At 41.0% G+C, this 18,258-nt stretch overlaps 1 protein-coding gene across 4 annotated transcripts in view; it reads left to right on the forward strand.

The window, feature by feature from the left end:
- The first annotated feature begins 2,335 nt into the window (after window positions 1-2,335).
- CPEB4 (cytoplasmic polyadenylation element binding protein 4) overlaps window positions 2,336-18,258 on the forward strand; it is a 72,265-nt gene continuing 56,342 nt past the window's right edge. For all 4 annotated transcript variants that reach the window (XM_002710388.5, XM_008255397.4, XM_008255398.4 and 1 more), the window contains exon 1: window positions 2,336-4,922. In XM_002710388.5, the coding sequence (XP_002710434.1) occupies window positions 3,798-4,922 (1,125 nt within the window). In that variant the 5' untranslated portion in view covers window positions 2,336-3,797. The remainder of the gene's footprint in view (window positions 4,923-18,258) is intronic.

The raw sequence follows: 18,258 nt of genomic DNA on the forward strand, positions 1-18,258 counted from the left end.
TACCTGTAGCTCCTGCAATTCACAAATCTAGAGAGGGAGGAAATCTCACACACATTTCATCCCTAAGAAACCCATGGCTTGCAAAGATAATGCCTGGGGCCATACAACTAGGAAGCAGCAGGACCGGGATTCAAACCTGGGGCTACTTGGTTCCAAAGGTAGTTCTTTTTCCACTAAGCTGTGGCTGCCATTTTAGTCACTGAGAAAAACTGATAGTTCCAAGAAAATTTCAACTGTCTACTGGGAATGGCACATTCATACATTCATTCAATAAACACATCCCAAGTTGGCTCTGTCTCAGACTCTCTGCGGGCCGCTAGGGACAGAGAGCAGACACAGTCTCTGCCTTCAAGACACCAACCCACCGGTAGCCCGCAATAATTAAAAGAGAAGAATCTATGAGATGCTACAAGGAGGGACAGTCAGAGAAACCATCCTGGGGGAAATGACTTCATCTAACTGGAGCAGCTACAGCTCAAGGCATGTCCTGCCGTGGAGAACAAACAAGAGTAAGGCACAAGCCTTGTGCCCAAGAACTCAGAGCTACAGAGAGGAGGCTCGCGCTCATGATGATTAAGGGCCCATGGCAGTGCTGCAGCATTGAGAGATTTAGGCAGGAGAATTCAGAACCATTAGCAGGGGACTCTCGGGGTGAACTGGAAGCCATCTTTGCTCATAAGATTTTTTGTTACTCCCCCTATCTTTTTCCGATGTTTTGCTCCGGTCACTTTCAGCTCTATGTTGATTTTTCCCCCATTTCTTGCTAAAGTAAAACAGTCAACACCTTTAAAATCTGAGCTGAGAGTGAGGCATTACCCTAGGCTTCCATGGTCCTCACAGTGGTGGAAAAACACAAAGCCGAACAAGGTGGAACCCTTGAGCCGCAAACAAAGAACCTAAATGATGACAGAGATGTGAGCGCCAAACCAAATGGTGCAAAGGACTAAATAATTCAGGCTTGGCAATGGGGGATGGTCCTCTGGGAAAGTTCTCATGGTTGCCCATTTGTTCATTCATGGCGTCAGGATTCATTCACTGATGCCTCTTATCTATCCCCGTTTACTCCTCAAAGAGTCCAGAGTGGCACACTGCTCTGGGAGAAACACCCAACTGTGACAAGATAGTGTGATAAGCAAAAGCAAGATACATACGGGCGTAGACACTTTTAGAAGAAGGAATTCAGAAGACAGAGTTGGTAGCTTTTGAACTGATTTCTCAAACTATAGAATTTATCGGATGTTGAAGAGAAGGGCACGGAAAAACACACTGGCAGTTTGAGGGTATTTCAACATGTTCGTGGAAAAATGGATTTAGAGGACAAGTTTATTTTGGTGCAGAACATTTTTTGCAGTTCAAGCATAGTGTTCTTTTTGTTTTTTTTTTTTTTTTTTTTTTTTTCTTTTAGATCACGCACTGTCCATAACCCTTTTGAAGACATCTCATATGCAGCAAATCCTTTTTTTTTTGCATTACTTTTTGGAACTCCCCTTGTATGTCTGAAGGGAGACGAGGCAGTAAGATGCATTGTGGACAAGGTGGAAAACCTTGAACGCCAGACTAAGGAGCGTGGCCATTATCCTCTCGGCGGTGGGCAGCCACAGAAGAGAGCTGCACACGCGGAGGCCTAGGATAAAATTGTCTCCCCGGTGGATGGGGGTGGGAGCTGAGCCGCTGACGCCCACGAGCGCTACATCTCTGTGCCTGGGAGACTGCATCAAAGGCGAACCTAAGACAGGCTGGGGACAGGGGGGTGCGGGTGCGGAAACGGAAAGTGACTGGAGGAGAGTCCCTCATGAGGTCTGCGTTCTGGGCAAGGGCATACGCAGTTCTAGGCACCGCACAGCTGCTGGCAACACTGCCTCCCCTTCCAGATCCCTCTGGGGCGGAGCTCAGGCCAGAGCACGTGATGCTTGGGGCACCACCTTTACTCAGGGCAGACCTCCCGTTCATCCGCGGTTTCACGGGTTACCACTTTTATTCCTAACACCTTAACCTCATGCCATAGTGTGTGAAGAGTCCATTCTCTTCAGCGCGTCCCTCTTCGATCTTTCGGCAAAGCCCTATTGGCGAAAGTAATCGTCGAAGGAATCCTTTGCCCACACAAAAGATGGCGACCAGCTGCGCTCGCTTTGGGTGGGGGCATCGGACTCCAGACGCCGGGCCTCACTGGGCGAGGCGCAGACGGAAGGGGCGTTTCTCGGGCTCACTTTTCGACCTTCCTGGGAGGGGCACTGAGCTTTGGAGGCGTGGTCCCCTTGGAATTCTAGCAGACGATTGGTATTTAGGCAGGGGTGGGCGGGGCATCCGCGTTACCCCACCCCTCCCTCTTCGAACCGGAAGTGTCTCTCGGTCTTTCCAGCTGGTTGTCATTTCACTCGGCTCGGTCCTGAGGAGAAGGACTCAGCCGCGGCTGCGGGACCCGGGCACCGGGAGGCGGTGGCGGCGGCGGCGGCGGTGGCAGCGGCCACAGCAGAGGGGGACGAGGAGGAAGAAGGAAAGAAAAAGAAGAGCCAGGCGGAGCCCGCAGCCACGACAGCGGGGACTGCGGGACCGGGGTAAAGAGGCGGCGGCGGCGGCGGCCCAGCAACCGTGAGGAGAAACAAAAGCCTTCCAAATTATAGTTTAAAAAAAAAGATCCGGGAGAAAAGAGAGATAGAGCCAAGGGGGGAGGCCTTTCTCCTTTAGAGTAACTACGGTAGTGGGTTTTTACTTTTTTTCCCTCTTTGTTTTTTCCCCCCCCGTGCGGAGAATCGAACTGAGAGAACTGAACAAACCGCCCCTGGGTCCCATGAGGGAAAAAAACCCCGGAGCCGCAGAGAGGGGAAGAGGCAGAAACCGCAGGACCTTCCAGGTCGCCCGCTGGGTCCCCGCACCCCCAGGCCGCCAGCTCGCCCTCGTCGCGTCTCGCTAATCCCTCCCGATCACGCTCCCTCCCCACCCCCGCCGAGGGAGAGCCCGGTGTTTCCAGCCCCTTTCATGGGGGAGAGGAGGCCGGGGGGAGCCCAGGGACGACGACCGCAGCAGGATCTGCACCCGGAGCCTCAGGAGCAGCCCCAGAGGCCACAGCTGCGCCCTGCGAAAGAGCAGAAGCAGGACCAGGAACAGCAGAGAGCTCCGTGCGATCATCTTTCCATTAGTCCATGCTGACTTCCTCTCCCGCAACCAGGAGTTCACCCCCCCTCCCAGCCCCAGATAACCTAATATAATCTATCTATATAAATATATAATATATAATGTTCTTAAATTATTCCTGATTTTTTTTAACCAAGCTGCCAAGAAAAGAACGTATTCTCCCCTTAGCCCTATTCTAATTTTTATGTGAGTGAATCTAAACTGCTGGGGAAGACCTTATGTGATTGTTAAATTATATATATATATATATATTTTTACTCTGCTCAATGCTTATTCTTCTACATCCATAGATGCTTGAGAAGCTGTGTTTTTGTCATTCATGTACATTTTCCTTTGGAAAAAGAAAGCGCCTATTTTACTAACCAAAGACTTGATTTTTACCCTCTCCATTTTTATTCCCTCCTAGAAAGAAGCCCAATTGGATTCATGTCAATGTTTTAAGAAATTTTTTTTTTTGTAGTTGTGAATTTTTTTCTTCTTTCAGAGACCAGAATTCCAAATCAGAACTCCTTAGGGTGATAAGCTGCAATTGTTGAGCTAGCTATACATCAGATTTCAAGCAAGCAAACAACTGAAATTTTGAATAGAGGGGTGGGGGCAAAAAGAGACAGGAGACATCAGGTTGTCATTTTTGGCTGAGCAGATTCTGATCCTAAAAATAATAAATGGGGGATTACGGGTTTGGAGTGCTAGTGCAAAGCAATACTGGGAATAAATCTGCTTTTCCAGTCAGATTCCATCCACATCTGCAGCCTCCACACCATCACCAAAATGCCACCCCCAGCCCTGCTGCTTTTATAAATAATAACACAGCTGCCAACGGCAGCAGTGCTGGCTCAGCCTGGCTCTTTCCTGCTCCCGCTACCCACAACATTCAGGATGAGATCTTGGGGTCAGAAAAAGCAAAAAGTCAGCAGCAGGAGCAGCAAGACCCCTTAGAGAAGCAGCAGCTGTCCCCGAGTCCAGGCCAAGAAACTGGAATACTGCCTGAAACGGAGAAGGCGAAGTCGGAAGAAAATCAAGGGGACAATTCTTCGGAAAATGGCAATGGGAAGGAGAAGATAAGAATCGAATCACCAGTGTTGACAGGCTTCGATTACCAGGAGGCCACGGGGCTAGGTACTTCGACCCAACCCTTGACATCCAGTGCGTCCTCTCTCACCGGCTTCAGTAACTGGTCAGCAGCGATAGCGCCTTCTTCTTCTACCATAATCAATGAAGATGCAAGTTTTTTCCATCAGGGAGGGGTCCCTGCTGCGTCGGCTAATAACGGTGCTCTGTTGTTTCAAAATTTTCCCCATCACGTCAGCCCGGGCTTTGGAGGCAGCTTCTCCCCTCAGCTCGGGCCTCTTTCACAGCACCACCCTCATCACCCTCATTTCCAGCATCATCACAGCCAGCATCAGCAGCAGAGGAGGTCTCCTGCCAGCCCCCATCCCCCACCCTTCACACATAGAAGTGCTGCTTTTAACCAGCTCCCTCATTTGGCGAATAATCTTAACAAACCCCCTTCTCCGTGGAGCAGCTACCAGAGCCCCTCTCCAACCCCATCTTCTTCCTGGAGCCCCGGAGGTGGCGGATATGGTGGCTGGGGAGGCTCCCAAGGCCGAGATCACCGCAGAGGGCTGAATGGTGGAATAACACCCCTGAACTCCATCTCGCCTTTGAAGAAGAATTTTGCAAGCAATCATATTCAGCTCCAGAAGTATGCTCGCCCCAGCTCTGCCTTTGCTCCTAAATCCTGGATGGAAGATAGCTTGAACAGGGCTGACAACATTTTTCCTTTCCCGGTAAGCTTATGTTTCACTAATAGATTAAGATGAATTAGAAAATAGTATGGTATATATCTGTGTAGCTACACGGTTTGAAGTGTCTAGTCACATCAGGGTTCTTTTTAGATAGAAAATGAACCCATCACCAGACCTTATTTTATCAGAAGACGGTGATTCGGAACAAAATATTTAGTTGTTTCTTTGGCAGTTTTCTAATTGTAGCCTCAATCTTTCCATAGATAATTATGAACACCAGGTAGCTAGTAGTGTCATAATTATTAATTATCATGCTTTTCTTGACTGACAAGGGAATCAGGGTCAGTTTTTCCCTGCTTATTTAGGTGAGATTAATAATATGTGGGTGCAAATACGTTGCCCTGTGGAAACTAATGAATGCTTTCTGCCCGTATGAAGTGACTGTATAACGAAAAAAATTCAGTACTTTTGGCATGGTAAAGTTGTGATTCATTGAAAACCAACTATTGAATCACAGTTTTCTCAGTGGTTACATTTCAAACCTGGACCCTTGCAATCTTGTAGTTGGAACAGTGTGAATCGATAATTCAACAATTCTTCTTAAACTTCTTTGCAAATTCTGGCCTGCTTTGTGTTAGTGAGGACTACTAGTGAACGAGAAGTAATCTAATGTTTTCTTCATTCCCGTCCACTTTTGAGTGCTATTATGAAACTCTTAATCTCAGAGTGACCTTTTTTCCCTTTTTTTTTTTTTTTTGGTGATGCCTTTCACCCGTTTGTTTATTTTCCAGTGTTAACACTAGGGGTGAAAATAATTAAACCATTCCTAAAAATAGATCCAGGCAAAGAGCGCATGTCTTTCTTGCTACCAGTATATCCTTTTTTTTTTTTTTTTTTGGCAAGAGTCACATTGTTTGATGTTTTAAAATTAATGAGCAGCTAATTTAGTTGATAGAAACAAGATAAAGGAAATTTCATAGTTGACTATGAGATGCTCCACTGATCGGTTACGTGTTTAGAAAATGTATAGCAGGTGATAAGCCGACTCTGAATCAGTCCTTATAACCACAACAACCCACAAGGGTAAGTTCTGTTATCTCCATTTCATAGGTGAAATAATTGAATATCAGAAATATGTAATAACTTGCCCAAGAGTACACAGCTGATAGAAGTTCAAATTTGAGGTTAAAAAATGATTAAAAATATGTATACCTATATATGTCCACATACATGTGTGCTACACCTAGACAATTATTTTTGAGATCTCTCTGCAGGGGCTAAAACAGATTATAAAAGAGTTGCAGCATTCCCAAATATGATGTTAGCGCAAACAAAGCGATCTGTTTTAATTAATGATTTGCTTAGGGGGTAAGGGTGTTTGTTAAGAGAAACGTTCAAGGAGTTAAGTATCTATTCCTTCCCTAAGAATTCAGATGAAATGTATTTTAAGATATTTGGTTAAATTTCCTTTTAGTTTTGTAAAAAATGTTTTGTCTGTTAAAAAACTATTGGCACTTGATTTTAGAGTTTTTACTCAAACCTGAAGAACTTAGCTGTATTTTAGTGAGCAGGTAAAAGCCTGAATAAGACGTTGACAGTTTTATGAAGTTTATTTTTTAGGAAGTTACTTTTTGATATTACTTTGAACACAAATTTAAAAAGGCTATGGAATACAGAGGTAACTTTTATGAACTATATTGATAATTTCAAAAGCTTAGATGGTATTCTATACAGTTTAAATAGACTAAGATTTGACTCAAAATTGAATACACTTTTCTTTCTTATTTTGTTCATACATACTGAAGAATGAACTTAGGTGAGCTCATGGCATGTTTCCTAATGTCAGCTTATTGACTTTTGATAAAGATTCATTGTGGGAAACATGAAAAGTTCAGAAATGAATAAAATATGCAGATATGCTTGTCAGTATTTTTTTCACATTGGGCTAGTGGAATGTATCTTTTCTAAAATCAGTTTCTTTGATGATTAAGTTAATCTGTGAAGTAGAATAACATGAAATTGATACTAACAGATACTGTTAGAAACCAACTCTTCCCTTAGAATTATGTTGTGGATGGTTAAGGTACCTTAAATATGGTAGGAGTAGAATGTAAATAGATAACTGATTTCTGCTGCCCATCTGCACCATTTTTAGAGAGAGGTGGAGAAAGAGGGGGAAGTGCGGTGGTTTGAAAGTCACAAGAGAGTAATTGGACAGAAATTTTTATGGCTAGAAACTCTTAATTGGGTTTTGAAAAAAATCATAGGTAGTAAACTGACTACAGTAGAATATAATTCTTTTTGTGTGTTTTTTAAAAACAATAATTGTTTTGATTTGTGTGTTGGGGCGGGGGGGGGGGTAAAGTACTCTTCTGAGTTGATGTAAACTACCTGGTTAAATTTGATTTGAAAGGAACATTTATTTGACAAAGAGCTCAGAAACCTAGGTTTCAGTCTTGGTTCTATCAACATCATCATTTGGGAGCCTCGCTTTATTCATAAAATTTCTAGGATGACCTAGGTGATCCCTGAAGTTTCTTATGATTCTAAAGTACACTACTGTGAAATTTAGTTAAACTGATCCAACTGCAATCTATGTTTTTCTTTCTAAACACTCCTTATTTAAATTTCTAACTTTAGCACTATTAACTTTAGGAAATGCATTTTATAGACATTAGCAATTCAGCTTCAATTGCAGTTAAAAATAATTCCTTAGGTGTTATAGAGAGATCTTGAAATACACCATAGAAAGTTCCAGGAAAAAGCTTCCATGGGATAGAAAGCTTCCATGATTATTATTCAATCAAAAACAGCGGGGTGTTGTTATATTAAAAGAAATAACTTATCTGAAATGTAATTGATACTGGACAATATTTTAATTTGGAATGAACCCAGAATGAATTTTATATATGTTAACTGCAGGTTTAAGTACCTACAGTGAATTAAAATTAATGACAGGCTTATTTATTTTTGTCTAATCTCAACATTTCTTTTGCCCATGTTTATGGAGCATGAGCAGAGATTCCAAGTATTTGAATAATCCTCCAAATCAGTAATATAGGAGAGCATTTTAATTTGTTTTAAAATTTGTTTCTAAGTTATTTTTTGCTTAAAGCATCATGTGAATTCAGATAGTATGCCTCAAATCCTGTTTTTTTTTTTTTTTTTTACAAACTATAAGCATTTCATAATGGCTAATATGCCTACTACATAAGTGTATGACATGTATTAACTCATTTAATTTTTCAACAAATCTGTGAGATAGAAGTTATTAATCTTGGTTAAGGTATGACTATTAACCATTATTCTACAGTGCTTCTTCAGACAGTCATAATTCAGTGGGGAGATGGGGTAGGGAGAATGCTTTCCGAAGTGTAGAAGATGAGAAGAAAAATTTATGGTGATACATGGTAATGAAAAGATGATTGATCATAAATAGAATTTTGAAGGTAGAAAATAATAAATAATAGAATATCTTTGTTTATCAACTTTAAATGTTAAACTTAGATAAAATTCAAATCAATACTTTTTAAAAAAATTGTGAGTATGTAGTATATAACCAGCAGTGGACTAGGTGATTTTATAAATGTTATTTCATTTCCTAGGTAGGATTTCTCAATCCTGTGCCTTTTGATTTTATTGTTCTAATTTCTTTTTTTTTTTAAGATTTAATTATTTATTTGAAAGAGTTATACACAGAGAGAAGGAGAGGCAGAGAGAGAGAGGTCTTACATCTGCTGGTTGACTCCCTAATTGGCTGCAATGGCTGGAGCTGCGCCAATCCATAGCCAGGAATTTCTTCCGGGTCTCCCACGTGGGTGCAGGGGCCCAAGGACTTGGGCCATCTTCCACTGCTTTCCCAGGCCACAGCAGAGAGCTGGATCGGAAGTTGAACATGAGAGTCTTAAACCAGTGCCCATGTGGGATGCTGGCACTGCAGGAGGTGGCTTTACCTGCTATGCCATAGCGCCTGCTTCTGTTCTGATTTCAAAATGAATAAACAAGGCTCATATTCATCGCTACAGGCGTGATTTGACCCGTAGATAAGGGGGAAAAAAAATCTCACCTGTTCTGCTGAATACATCCTGGAATTTTGATGTCCATATCAAATAATATTTTGGGGTATCTGCCAATAATTTTATTTGAATATAGCATGTGTTTGTAGGGATGCTTAGCTCTTTTGTCCTTATAAGAAAGGAAAGGAGAATCCCTTGGTGTATGTGCTGACACCCTCTTATCTATAGCTCAATTATGTTCCCAGCTCTGTAAGCTAAGAACCAGGAGATAGGGAGGAAAAAAGACAAAATCTGTCATTATGTCACAAACACTATTCTAAAACTTGACTGATAGGGAAACACTTTAGCATTTAGAACCCATTTGCTCTTACTTTAGATATAAACATTGCAAATGTGTTAAATTGTTTAACAGGCAAATAATTCAAGTCACTTTCAAAACTCTGTGATTGTTGTCAGTTTATAGATCCTTAAAATTATATACTGCATCTTATATTTGTAAACAGAAAGTTGGGACAGTGCTTTGGTTCTGAAAGTCATTGTGAATTATTAACATTGTTTAACATGCAACCTTATTGCATTTTCTTGTTTCTTAAAACAGTCCCAAGAGGGATCTTTGCATAGAAAACATTTACTTTGATTTCGAAGGTGAAAAAATAATTATATTTTATTTATTTATTTATTTATTTATTTTTTTTTTTTATTTTTTGACAGGCAGAGTGGACAGTGAGAGAGAGAGACAGAGAGAGAAAGGTCTTCCTTTGCCGTTGGATCACCCTCCAATGGCCGCCGCTGCAGCCGGCGCACCGCGCTGATCCGATGGCAGGAGCCAGGAGCCAGGTGCTTTTCCTGGTCTCCCATGGGGTGCAGGGCCCAAGCACCTGGGCCATCCTCCACTGCACTCCCTGGCCATAGCAGAGAGCTGGCCTGGAAGAGGGGCAACCGGGACAGAATCCGGCGCCCCAACCGGGACTAGAACCCGGTGTGCCGGCGCCGCAAGGTGGAGGATTAGCCTATTGAGCCACGGCGCCGGCTTTATATTTTATTTATTTGAGAGGGAGAGAGTGGGAGAGTTCTCATCTGCTAGTTCACTCCCCAGTGCCTTACAATGGTTGAAACTGGGAGCTGGGAATGCAATCTAGGCCTTCCACGTGGGAGGCAGGAGCTTAATTACTTGAGCAGTCACTTCTAGTACCTAGGGACCATGTTGGCAGGAAGCTGGTCAAGAGCCATACCCAGGAATCGAAACCAGGCTCTCTGATATGGGATGTGAGCATCTGAACTGCCAGGCTCAATGCCCACTTCTGAGAAATTAAATTTTTTTTTAACTCTAAGCTATGGGTTGTCTGCTTCTAACTATGGAAGAATTGAGATACTAGAAAAGCTTTGTGAAAAGCCTATCAGATACAGTTCTCTGCATCTTTATAGAAGGCCTTTTAACTCGGTTTAATTGTTATACTGATAGAAAATTTTCTAGTTCTGGAGTAGGGTGTTTTGGTTATTGTTGGTTTTAGGAAAGTCATGGAATATGTTGCTCCAACATCTTTCAGGAAAACTTGCTTATTAAAAGCATAATGAATGTGGTTATTGCTAGGTGCAACTAGAAAGATATGCGTTTAAGATTTTTGAAAGTAATCTTTGTTGGTGTTCATGAGAAAGAAGTGGAAAAGATAGTTTTAAAATTGAGGTTGGCAGGTGTTTGCCACAATAGTTAAGCTGCTGTGTGGGATAAATACATCTGAATTGATAAATTCAGAGCAATATTTATGTATATTTTAATTCAAATTTAGTGTATATTCTCATCAAATTTCTCATTTTTTATGTTATTTAAACAGTGAGTTTTTTTTTTTTAATGATTATTTGAAAAGCAGAATTATAGAGAAGTAGATTTTACACAGAGAGAGCGAGGTCTTCCATCTGCTGGTTCACTCCCAAATGGCTACAACAGCAGGAGCTGCTCCAATCTGAAGCCAGGAGCCAGGAGCATCTTCCCTGTCTCCCACACAGGTGCAGGGGCCCAAGGACTTCGGGCCATCTTCTACTGCTTTTGCAGGCCACAGCAGAGAGCTGGGTCAGAAGTGGAGCAGCCTGGACGCAAACTGGTGCTGACATGGGATGTTGGCGCCTTAGGAGCAGCTTTACCCACTATGCCACAGCACTGGCCCCTAGTTCTATTTAAAAAAAAAAAATACTTTGTGGATAGAAAGATACAGATGTAGATCTTATTAATCAGTCTCTGAAGATGAAACATGAATAATTAGTATGAAAGGTTATTATCTGAAGCTGAGAATGTAGTAGAGGGGCATATAGACTGTGGAAGTTTGACTCTAAACTGTTAATTGGTAGTGTGACCCTGAGTAAATCTCTTGAATTTGGAAAGAAAGTGTCTCATCAAGATAGTAATACCAGGGTGGGAACTGTGACATAGGTTAAGACACTACTTGGAATTCTGACATTCTGTGTTGGAGTGCCTGTTTCAAGTCCCAACTACTCTGCACTTGAAATCCAGCTTCCTATTAATGTGCCTGGGAAGCAGCAGATGATGGCCCAAGTACTTGGGTTCCTACCACCCATGTAGGAAACCCAGATGGGGTTCCTGGTTCTTGTTTTAGTCTGTCCTTGTCCCGATCGTTGATGGCATTTGGTCAGTAAACCAGCCAATGGAAGATATCTCTCTCTCTCTCTCTCACTCTTGCTCTCGCTCTCACTCTGTCTCTTCCTCTCTGTCATGATGCCTTTCAAATAAATCAATAAATAATTTTTAATAAAAATTTTAAAAAGCTAGTATCTCACAATGAAGGGTTATGGGGTACTTTAAATATGTGCCTATATTTGGTACCTTAAGTGTTTTAAAGTTTCAAATATAGCTGTCTAATATTGAGTAAAATCATGAAATTAAAGTGATCACAAATATAGCTTGAGTACCTATAAAAATTTTTTAAGCAGTTCTCAATATTGTCTATCTTAGTGTATATGCTTAATTTCTCAGAGTACTCTTTTAATAAATTATCAGTACAATCCAGGGCAGTTAAAACTTTTAGAGAATTACCAACTTTCTTAAAGAGAAGCTTAATAATTGCACATATACTTAAAACTTTCCTTATTATTAACAACTTTTGTCATTTAATATTTTGAAAGAGTTTGCCTATAGTTTTATTAAGGAATTTTAGAGCATATGATGACTGCTTTTATATATATTAAAGAAGATAACATTTTAATGTAAACTTTGTGATATTTTTGGTTATCTTTTATGAAAAGGAAAAAATATATATTTGAATTGTTTAATTTGACTTTTACTTGGAAATTAAGTTTTGTTTTTTTAATATGCTTATTTAGCACATGTTGAGCACCTGCCATGTTATAAACTAGGCACAAGATTCATAAAAATGAATGATTTGATAATATATTTTGTATTGTATTTCTGACCTGTGCTAATCTTTTAGTGATACTGAATATGCGTTTTTCCTCTTAAACACTGCAGATGACTTATCAACTAGTCCATGGTAGTTCCATTTCATTTTATTCTTTGAACTGTTTAAACTTTAAGGCAAACTAACGTATTCAAATTAGGTCTAGCAAAAACAACATGTAAGTGGTGTTTCTAAATATCTTACAAATAGGGCTGTTAATAAAATATTTTGAAGTTTCCAGAAACATTTGGGGATTCATAAACATACCCCTGTATAAGCTACCTTGTACACTTGTGCACAACTCGTTTATTTACATTCTGTGGCAAAATGGTACTGCAAAAGGCAAACTATAACCTATAGATACCAGAATTTCAGATCCCAGGATACATGTCAAAGAGGAACTTTATCAGCTTTCTCCTGTTTACCAGCTGAATTATTAAAAGTTTAAAACCTTAAGTTGTACATGTACTTTCCATATTGTAGGGTATTTAGGATGGACAATTTCTATTTGCTGAATAGTTGTTAGCTATGTCCTAATAATTTTTAATAGATCCCAAGTAAACTATAGTTAATCCCTAATAGCAAAGTCATATTTATATTTTAAAATATGTAACATTTTTTGAAAATAGTTTTTCTCAGTGTTTTTGAGGAATGCATCTAGTCAGTATAATCATGGTGCTAGGCAATAAAGTAGGTGCTTCATTTTACTGTCGATAAGACCTTAAAAACAACAGTAAAACTCAGCATAAGAACATTGCTACTTAGAAAAAAAAATACCTTAATTATGATAAGGGAAAGTGAGATCTGAGTTCCAACTGAGGCCCTAATGTTTGCTAGCTGTGTTTTCTGACATAAGTTACTACTATTTCCTAATCCTTCATTTTCTCATTGCTTTTTTTTTCTTTCCTGTTTTTTTTTTTTTTTTTCCTTAAGTACTTGTTTATTTATTTGAAAGGCAGAGCAGGAGAAACAGAAACAGAGAGAGAGAAAGAGAGAGATCTTACATCTGCTGGTTCACTCCCCAAATGGCCACAGAGGCCAGGTCTGGGCCAGACTGAAGCCAGGAGCCTGGAGCTCCATCTGGGTCTCCTACATGGGTGGTTAGGGCTTTAGCAGGGAGCTGGATCAGAAGTAGAGTGGCCAGGACTGGAACTGGTGCTCATATAAGGTGCTGTGGCAGGCAGCATCTTAACCTACTGCGTCGCAAAACTAGCCCCTTCTCGTTTCTTTTGTCTGGTCTTTTTGAGGATAGATTGAGATGCTGTATGTCTAATATTTGGATTCAATATTCTATTGTTATAAGAAAATAAGCCACTGAATAGAAATATTAATTCAGAGTCTTACAAATAGGGGCTGGCATTGTGGTGTAGTGAGTAAAGCTGCTTCTTGTGATGCTGGCATCCCATATGGGCACCAGTTGGAGACCCAGCTGCTCTACTTTGATCCATCTCCCTCTGGTGTGCCCAGGAAGGCAGGGGAGGATGGCCCAAGTCCTTGACTCCCTGTCTCCACATGGGAGATCTGAAAGAGACTCCCAGCTCCTGGCTTTGGCCTGACCCAACCCCGGCTGTTGCAGCCGTTTGGGGAGTGAACCAGAAGATGGAAGACTCCCTCTCTCTCTGTAACTCTGACTTTCAAATAAATAAGTAAATCTTTTTTTTTTTTTTAAAGTCTTATGAATAGCACAGTTCCTCCCTCCCTTCGTTTTCTTTCATTCTTTCAACAGGTAGATAAGCTATGTCAACCACACTGGAGAGGGATTGATTTTTGATTTGTTTCTTAGAAAAAGAGAGAGAGGGAGAGAGAGTGCGCTGCTGTCTGCTTGTTCACTCTAGTGCCCTCCATGGGGCTGAATCCAGGAGTCAAGAACCCATTCAGGTCTCCCACAAGGGTGCAGGAATCCAGTTGTTTGAGCTATCACTGCTACCTCTCAGGGTCTATATTGACAGGAAGCTGGAGTCAAGAGCTAGAGGCAGGTATTGAACCAAAGGCACTTACATATGGGACATGAGCGTCTTAACTACTATGCTAAATGCCTGCTCCCAGCACAGTTTCCTAGGATATGAAAACCAGTGTGTAATTGATGTGTGATAATACAGTGATCAACTGGTGATTTTTTTTTCTCTTTTGGTATTTTTGTTTTCCTCATGTCTTTTTGATTTTCTTATAATGGAAAACTTTAAATGTATTCAGTAGTAGACAAAACTATATAATGAACTTGCATGTACATTTATGTGGCTTCAACAATTAGCAGCTCCTTGACAATTCACTTTCATCTATCTTTAACCCTCTTTCTACCCTTTCCTATTATTTTGAAGAAATTCCTAGATATATTGTTTTATCTGTAAAACGTTCAGTATGTGTCTCTAAAAGATCAGCCTTTTTCAAAAATTTTTTAAAAGATTTATTTTTATTTGTTTGAAATACAAAATTAGAGAGAGGTCTTCTGTCTGCTGGTTCACTCCCTAAATGCCCACAATGCCCAGAGCTGAGCCGATCTGAAGTCAGGAGCCAGGAACTTCTTCCAGGTCTCCCACGTGGGTGCAGGGACCATCTTTACTGCTTTCCCATGCCATAGTAGAGAGCTGGATCGGAAGAGGAGCAGCTGGAACTAGAACTGGCGCCCATATGGGATGCTGGTGCTTCAGGCTGAGGCTTTAACCCTCTGCGCCACAGTCCTGGCTCCAAGAAGCCTTTTTAAACAAAACACAAATGATATTTTTCAAGTTATTTTTTAAAGAAAGTGAGAAACTGAAGTAAAGCCCACATTTCTAATGTACCTGCTTACCCTGTTTTCACTTCAACCTCATGCCAGTCTGTAAGGACACCACTATTGGTCTTACCCAGCTAAAGCATAATGACATCATCTGGGGACCAGAAATCTGGGAGCAGACTGTGTCATTTTCTCTCTCATCTCTGCATTGCTTTGGTCAGGCTTGTGTAGACTGGTGGCCAAGCTCTCTGTGAAAAAAAAAAAAAAAAAGAACAGTGTAGGACTGGGCTTTTTGGCTTGTATTTTTGTTGTTTTAAGGGGAATGTAGAAATTTCAGGTCTTTGGAGGCAGTTGGCATCAAGCCTTTTCATTTCTTTCAAGTGCACAGATGTTTGAAGTTTCTGGGGGACTGTGAGTAGGGAGTACTGAACCATGGCAAGTGTGACCCTTCTCTTCATGAAGTGTATAGTTTGATCATCTCCTATTTTGTGCTTCAGTGTTGAGGAATGTCATCTGCCCAGGAGATTCTGGAGAGCTGAGGATGTAGAAGTGAGAGCTGTGAGGGCCTAAAAAGGTGGACACCAGGCACAAGTTGCTTAATGAGATCACTGTACAGGTTCATCAAAGAGAAGAAATGTCAAGCATTGCAGGAAACAGGCCTCAGTTTCAGGAAAAAAAAAATGTTGTGCTTTTTTGCATGGGCTATTCTCCATGCTCATGCTGGACCCTGATTAGAGATCACAAACATGAAGAAGCTAGAGAGGAACCTTGATAGTCAATTCATGGCTTCATTCCTTAAAACTGAGTTTTATTACTATTTACCTGATTTCCTTAAACTAAAAGCCTCTTAAACAGCTGTTTAGGTAGGATAAATCATATACTAATATTTTTGGGTTCAGGGATTTTGTCTTATTTCCTGTGGTCTATAGGAAATAGCACAGAACAGCCAAGTTATTCAGATAAAGCCAATACATCATTTAAAATGTGAGTTTCAGGCTGTTTTCTATTGCAGCAGAGAGAGAGGGACAGAGGGGATGTTTATTGAAAGGATCTGTCAACTGCCAGGAATTGTGCTTATGCTTGCTCATTTGTTCTTCACTGCGGTTTTATTAAAGAGTAATTATCCTCATTCTGCATATGAGGTCAAGGTTCAATGATATTTCAGTGTTAAGATCACTTGCCCAGTAAGTGGTGATTTGAACTCAGGCCTTGGAGTAGATTTTAATTATTTCTCTTTGACAGGCAAGGTTAAATGAAGTCAAGAAGAAGGGAGTCTGTTGGTCTAGGAACTGACTGAACTTAGAATGCCAGTTGGTTTTTTAATTAAAAAAATGGTCACATGAAATATTTGTTTCTTTCAGGATTTCTAGTGCTTAAAATGAATTTAGTTTATTTAGTAAAGGTGGAATGAAAGAAAATTTTCTCAAAGGCTTTCTGAAGAGATCTTACCCATCAGTTCATGGAAACCAAATGGAACTGTTGATTCAATCAATGCAATGCACTGAAGATGTTTATGATTCTGTTAGGGAACATTGGTAGCCTAAGATCTGTAAAGTAAGGCTGTTTGCCATCACTAAAGAGGTCATGATGGAAAAGTACTGATTAAAGAGGGAATGTGCTAGGCCGGCGCCGCGGCTCACTAGGCTAATCCTCCGCCTAGCGGCGCCGGCACACTGGGTTCTAGTCCCGGTCGGGGCGCCGGATTCTGTCCCGGTTGCCCCTCTTCCAGGCCAGCCCTCTGCTGTGGCCAGGGAGTGCAGTGGAGGATGGCCCAGGTGCTTGGGCCCTGCACCCCATGGGAGACCAGGAAAAGCACCTGGCTCCTGGCTCCTGCCATCGGATCAGCGCGGTGCGCTGGCCGCAGCGCGCTGGCCGCGGCGGCCATTGGAGGGTGAACCAACGGCAAAGGAAGACCTTTCTCTCTGTCTCTCTCTCTCTCACTGTCCACTCTGCCTGTCAAAAAAAATAAATAAATAAATAAATAAATAAAGAGGGAATGTGCTAAGAAGTGTGACATGCTGTTGAATGTCGTTCCTCCTACTTTACATCATTACCTCTTTGAGTTCAGTCTCCAACACTTCTTGTCTGTATTTAGACCATATATGGACAAAGAAGGATTTCATACATTACAGTTGTCAGTAGAATGAAAATGCTGGGTTATGGCAGGCTTGTTTTAAAGGGCTACTACTTTGAGTTTTTGCTGTGGAATCAGATTCTGCCACTTACTGTGTGACTTTGAGGACAATTGGTTAATTTCTTATCATTCCAGTTGCCTAAAATGGAGATGTTAAGAGTAGTGAATACATATGATGGTTTTAAGGAAATAATATATGTAAATGATATGTAATTCTTAAAACACGCACAACACAGAGCCAGGAGGAGCATGTTAACCTCTTTCTGTATTGGGATGATTGATTTACAGCATTCTACCCATATGCTACAATCTGTGGGAAGCCTGCAGCGAGCATAGTCCTAACAGAGTTTGTCAGTATCATGTGAGATATCAACGTACCAGAGGGAAACAAGGGAAAAGAAACTTGCTGCCTGCACAGGAATGTGAGGGGTCTTTAGAAGTAGAATCTTGAGAGTTGACTATATAGTCAACTGTTGATGTGTAGGCTTAAATATGAATTTAAGAGGAATGTTTAAATTTTTGTCAAAAACTCCCATAGTTACCTTTGATTAATTATGTCTCAGCTGGCGTTGCAAACTTCCTGTTTATTTTGGCAGCTGACATACTGGCATAGACCTTCCTTTCAAACAAAAGTATTTTCCTTTCCCTTCTTCATCAGGGAAAATTTAAGCTAGAAAGAGAAACATGCACATTCTGATATGGATACGTAGCGATCTGAGAAGTGGTGATCACAGTAATACATGTTTTTATTGAAAGAGGATGAGTAAAGGTGGTAGCTGAATTTTGGCTTTGATTCTTAATTGGTTACATTCAATTAATTACCTTTTGTGTTTCAGACTCAGTCTAGTAATACCAGAGTACAGTAACTCAATATAAATCTAAGAATTGGGTAGGAGTGGGTAGCAGGGGGTATATTTCAATGAGAAAATTTAGTCTGAAGACAGTTAATACCTCTGAGCACAAAACTTAGTGTGAATATACCAACATCTCACACAAAGTGAAACATGATGGGCTGTGCAGCTGTAATTCTCATTCAAGTAGGCACACTTTTAAAACTGGAGTGAAACCTTTTTGAGGGAAATTGTCATGTGCATCTTTAATCATGGGG

Source organism: Oryctolagus cuniculus, chromosome 6 (genome assembly GCF_964237555.1).
Source record: "Oryctolagus cuniculus chromosome 6, mOryCun1.1, whole genome shotgun sequence".
NCBI classification, from domain to species: Eukaryota; Metazoa; Chordata; class Mammalia; order Lagomorpha; family Leporidae; genus Oryctolagus; species Oryctolagus cuniculus.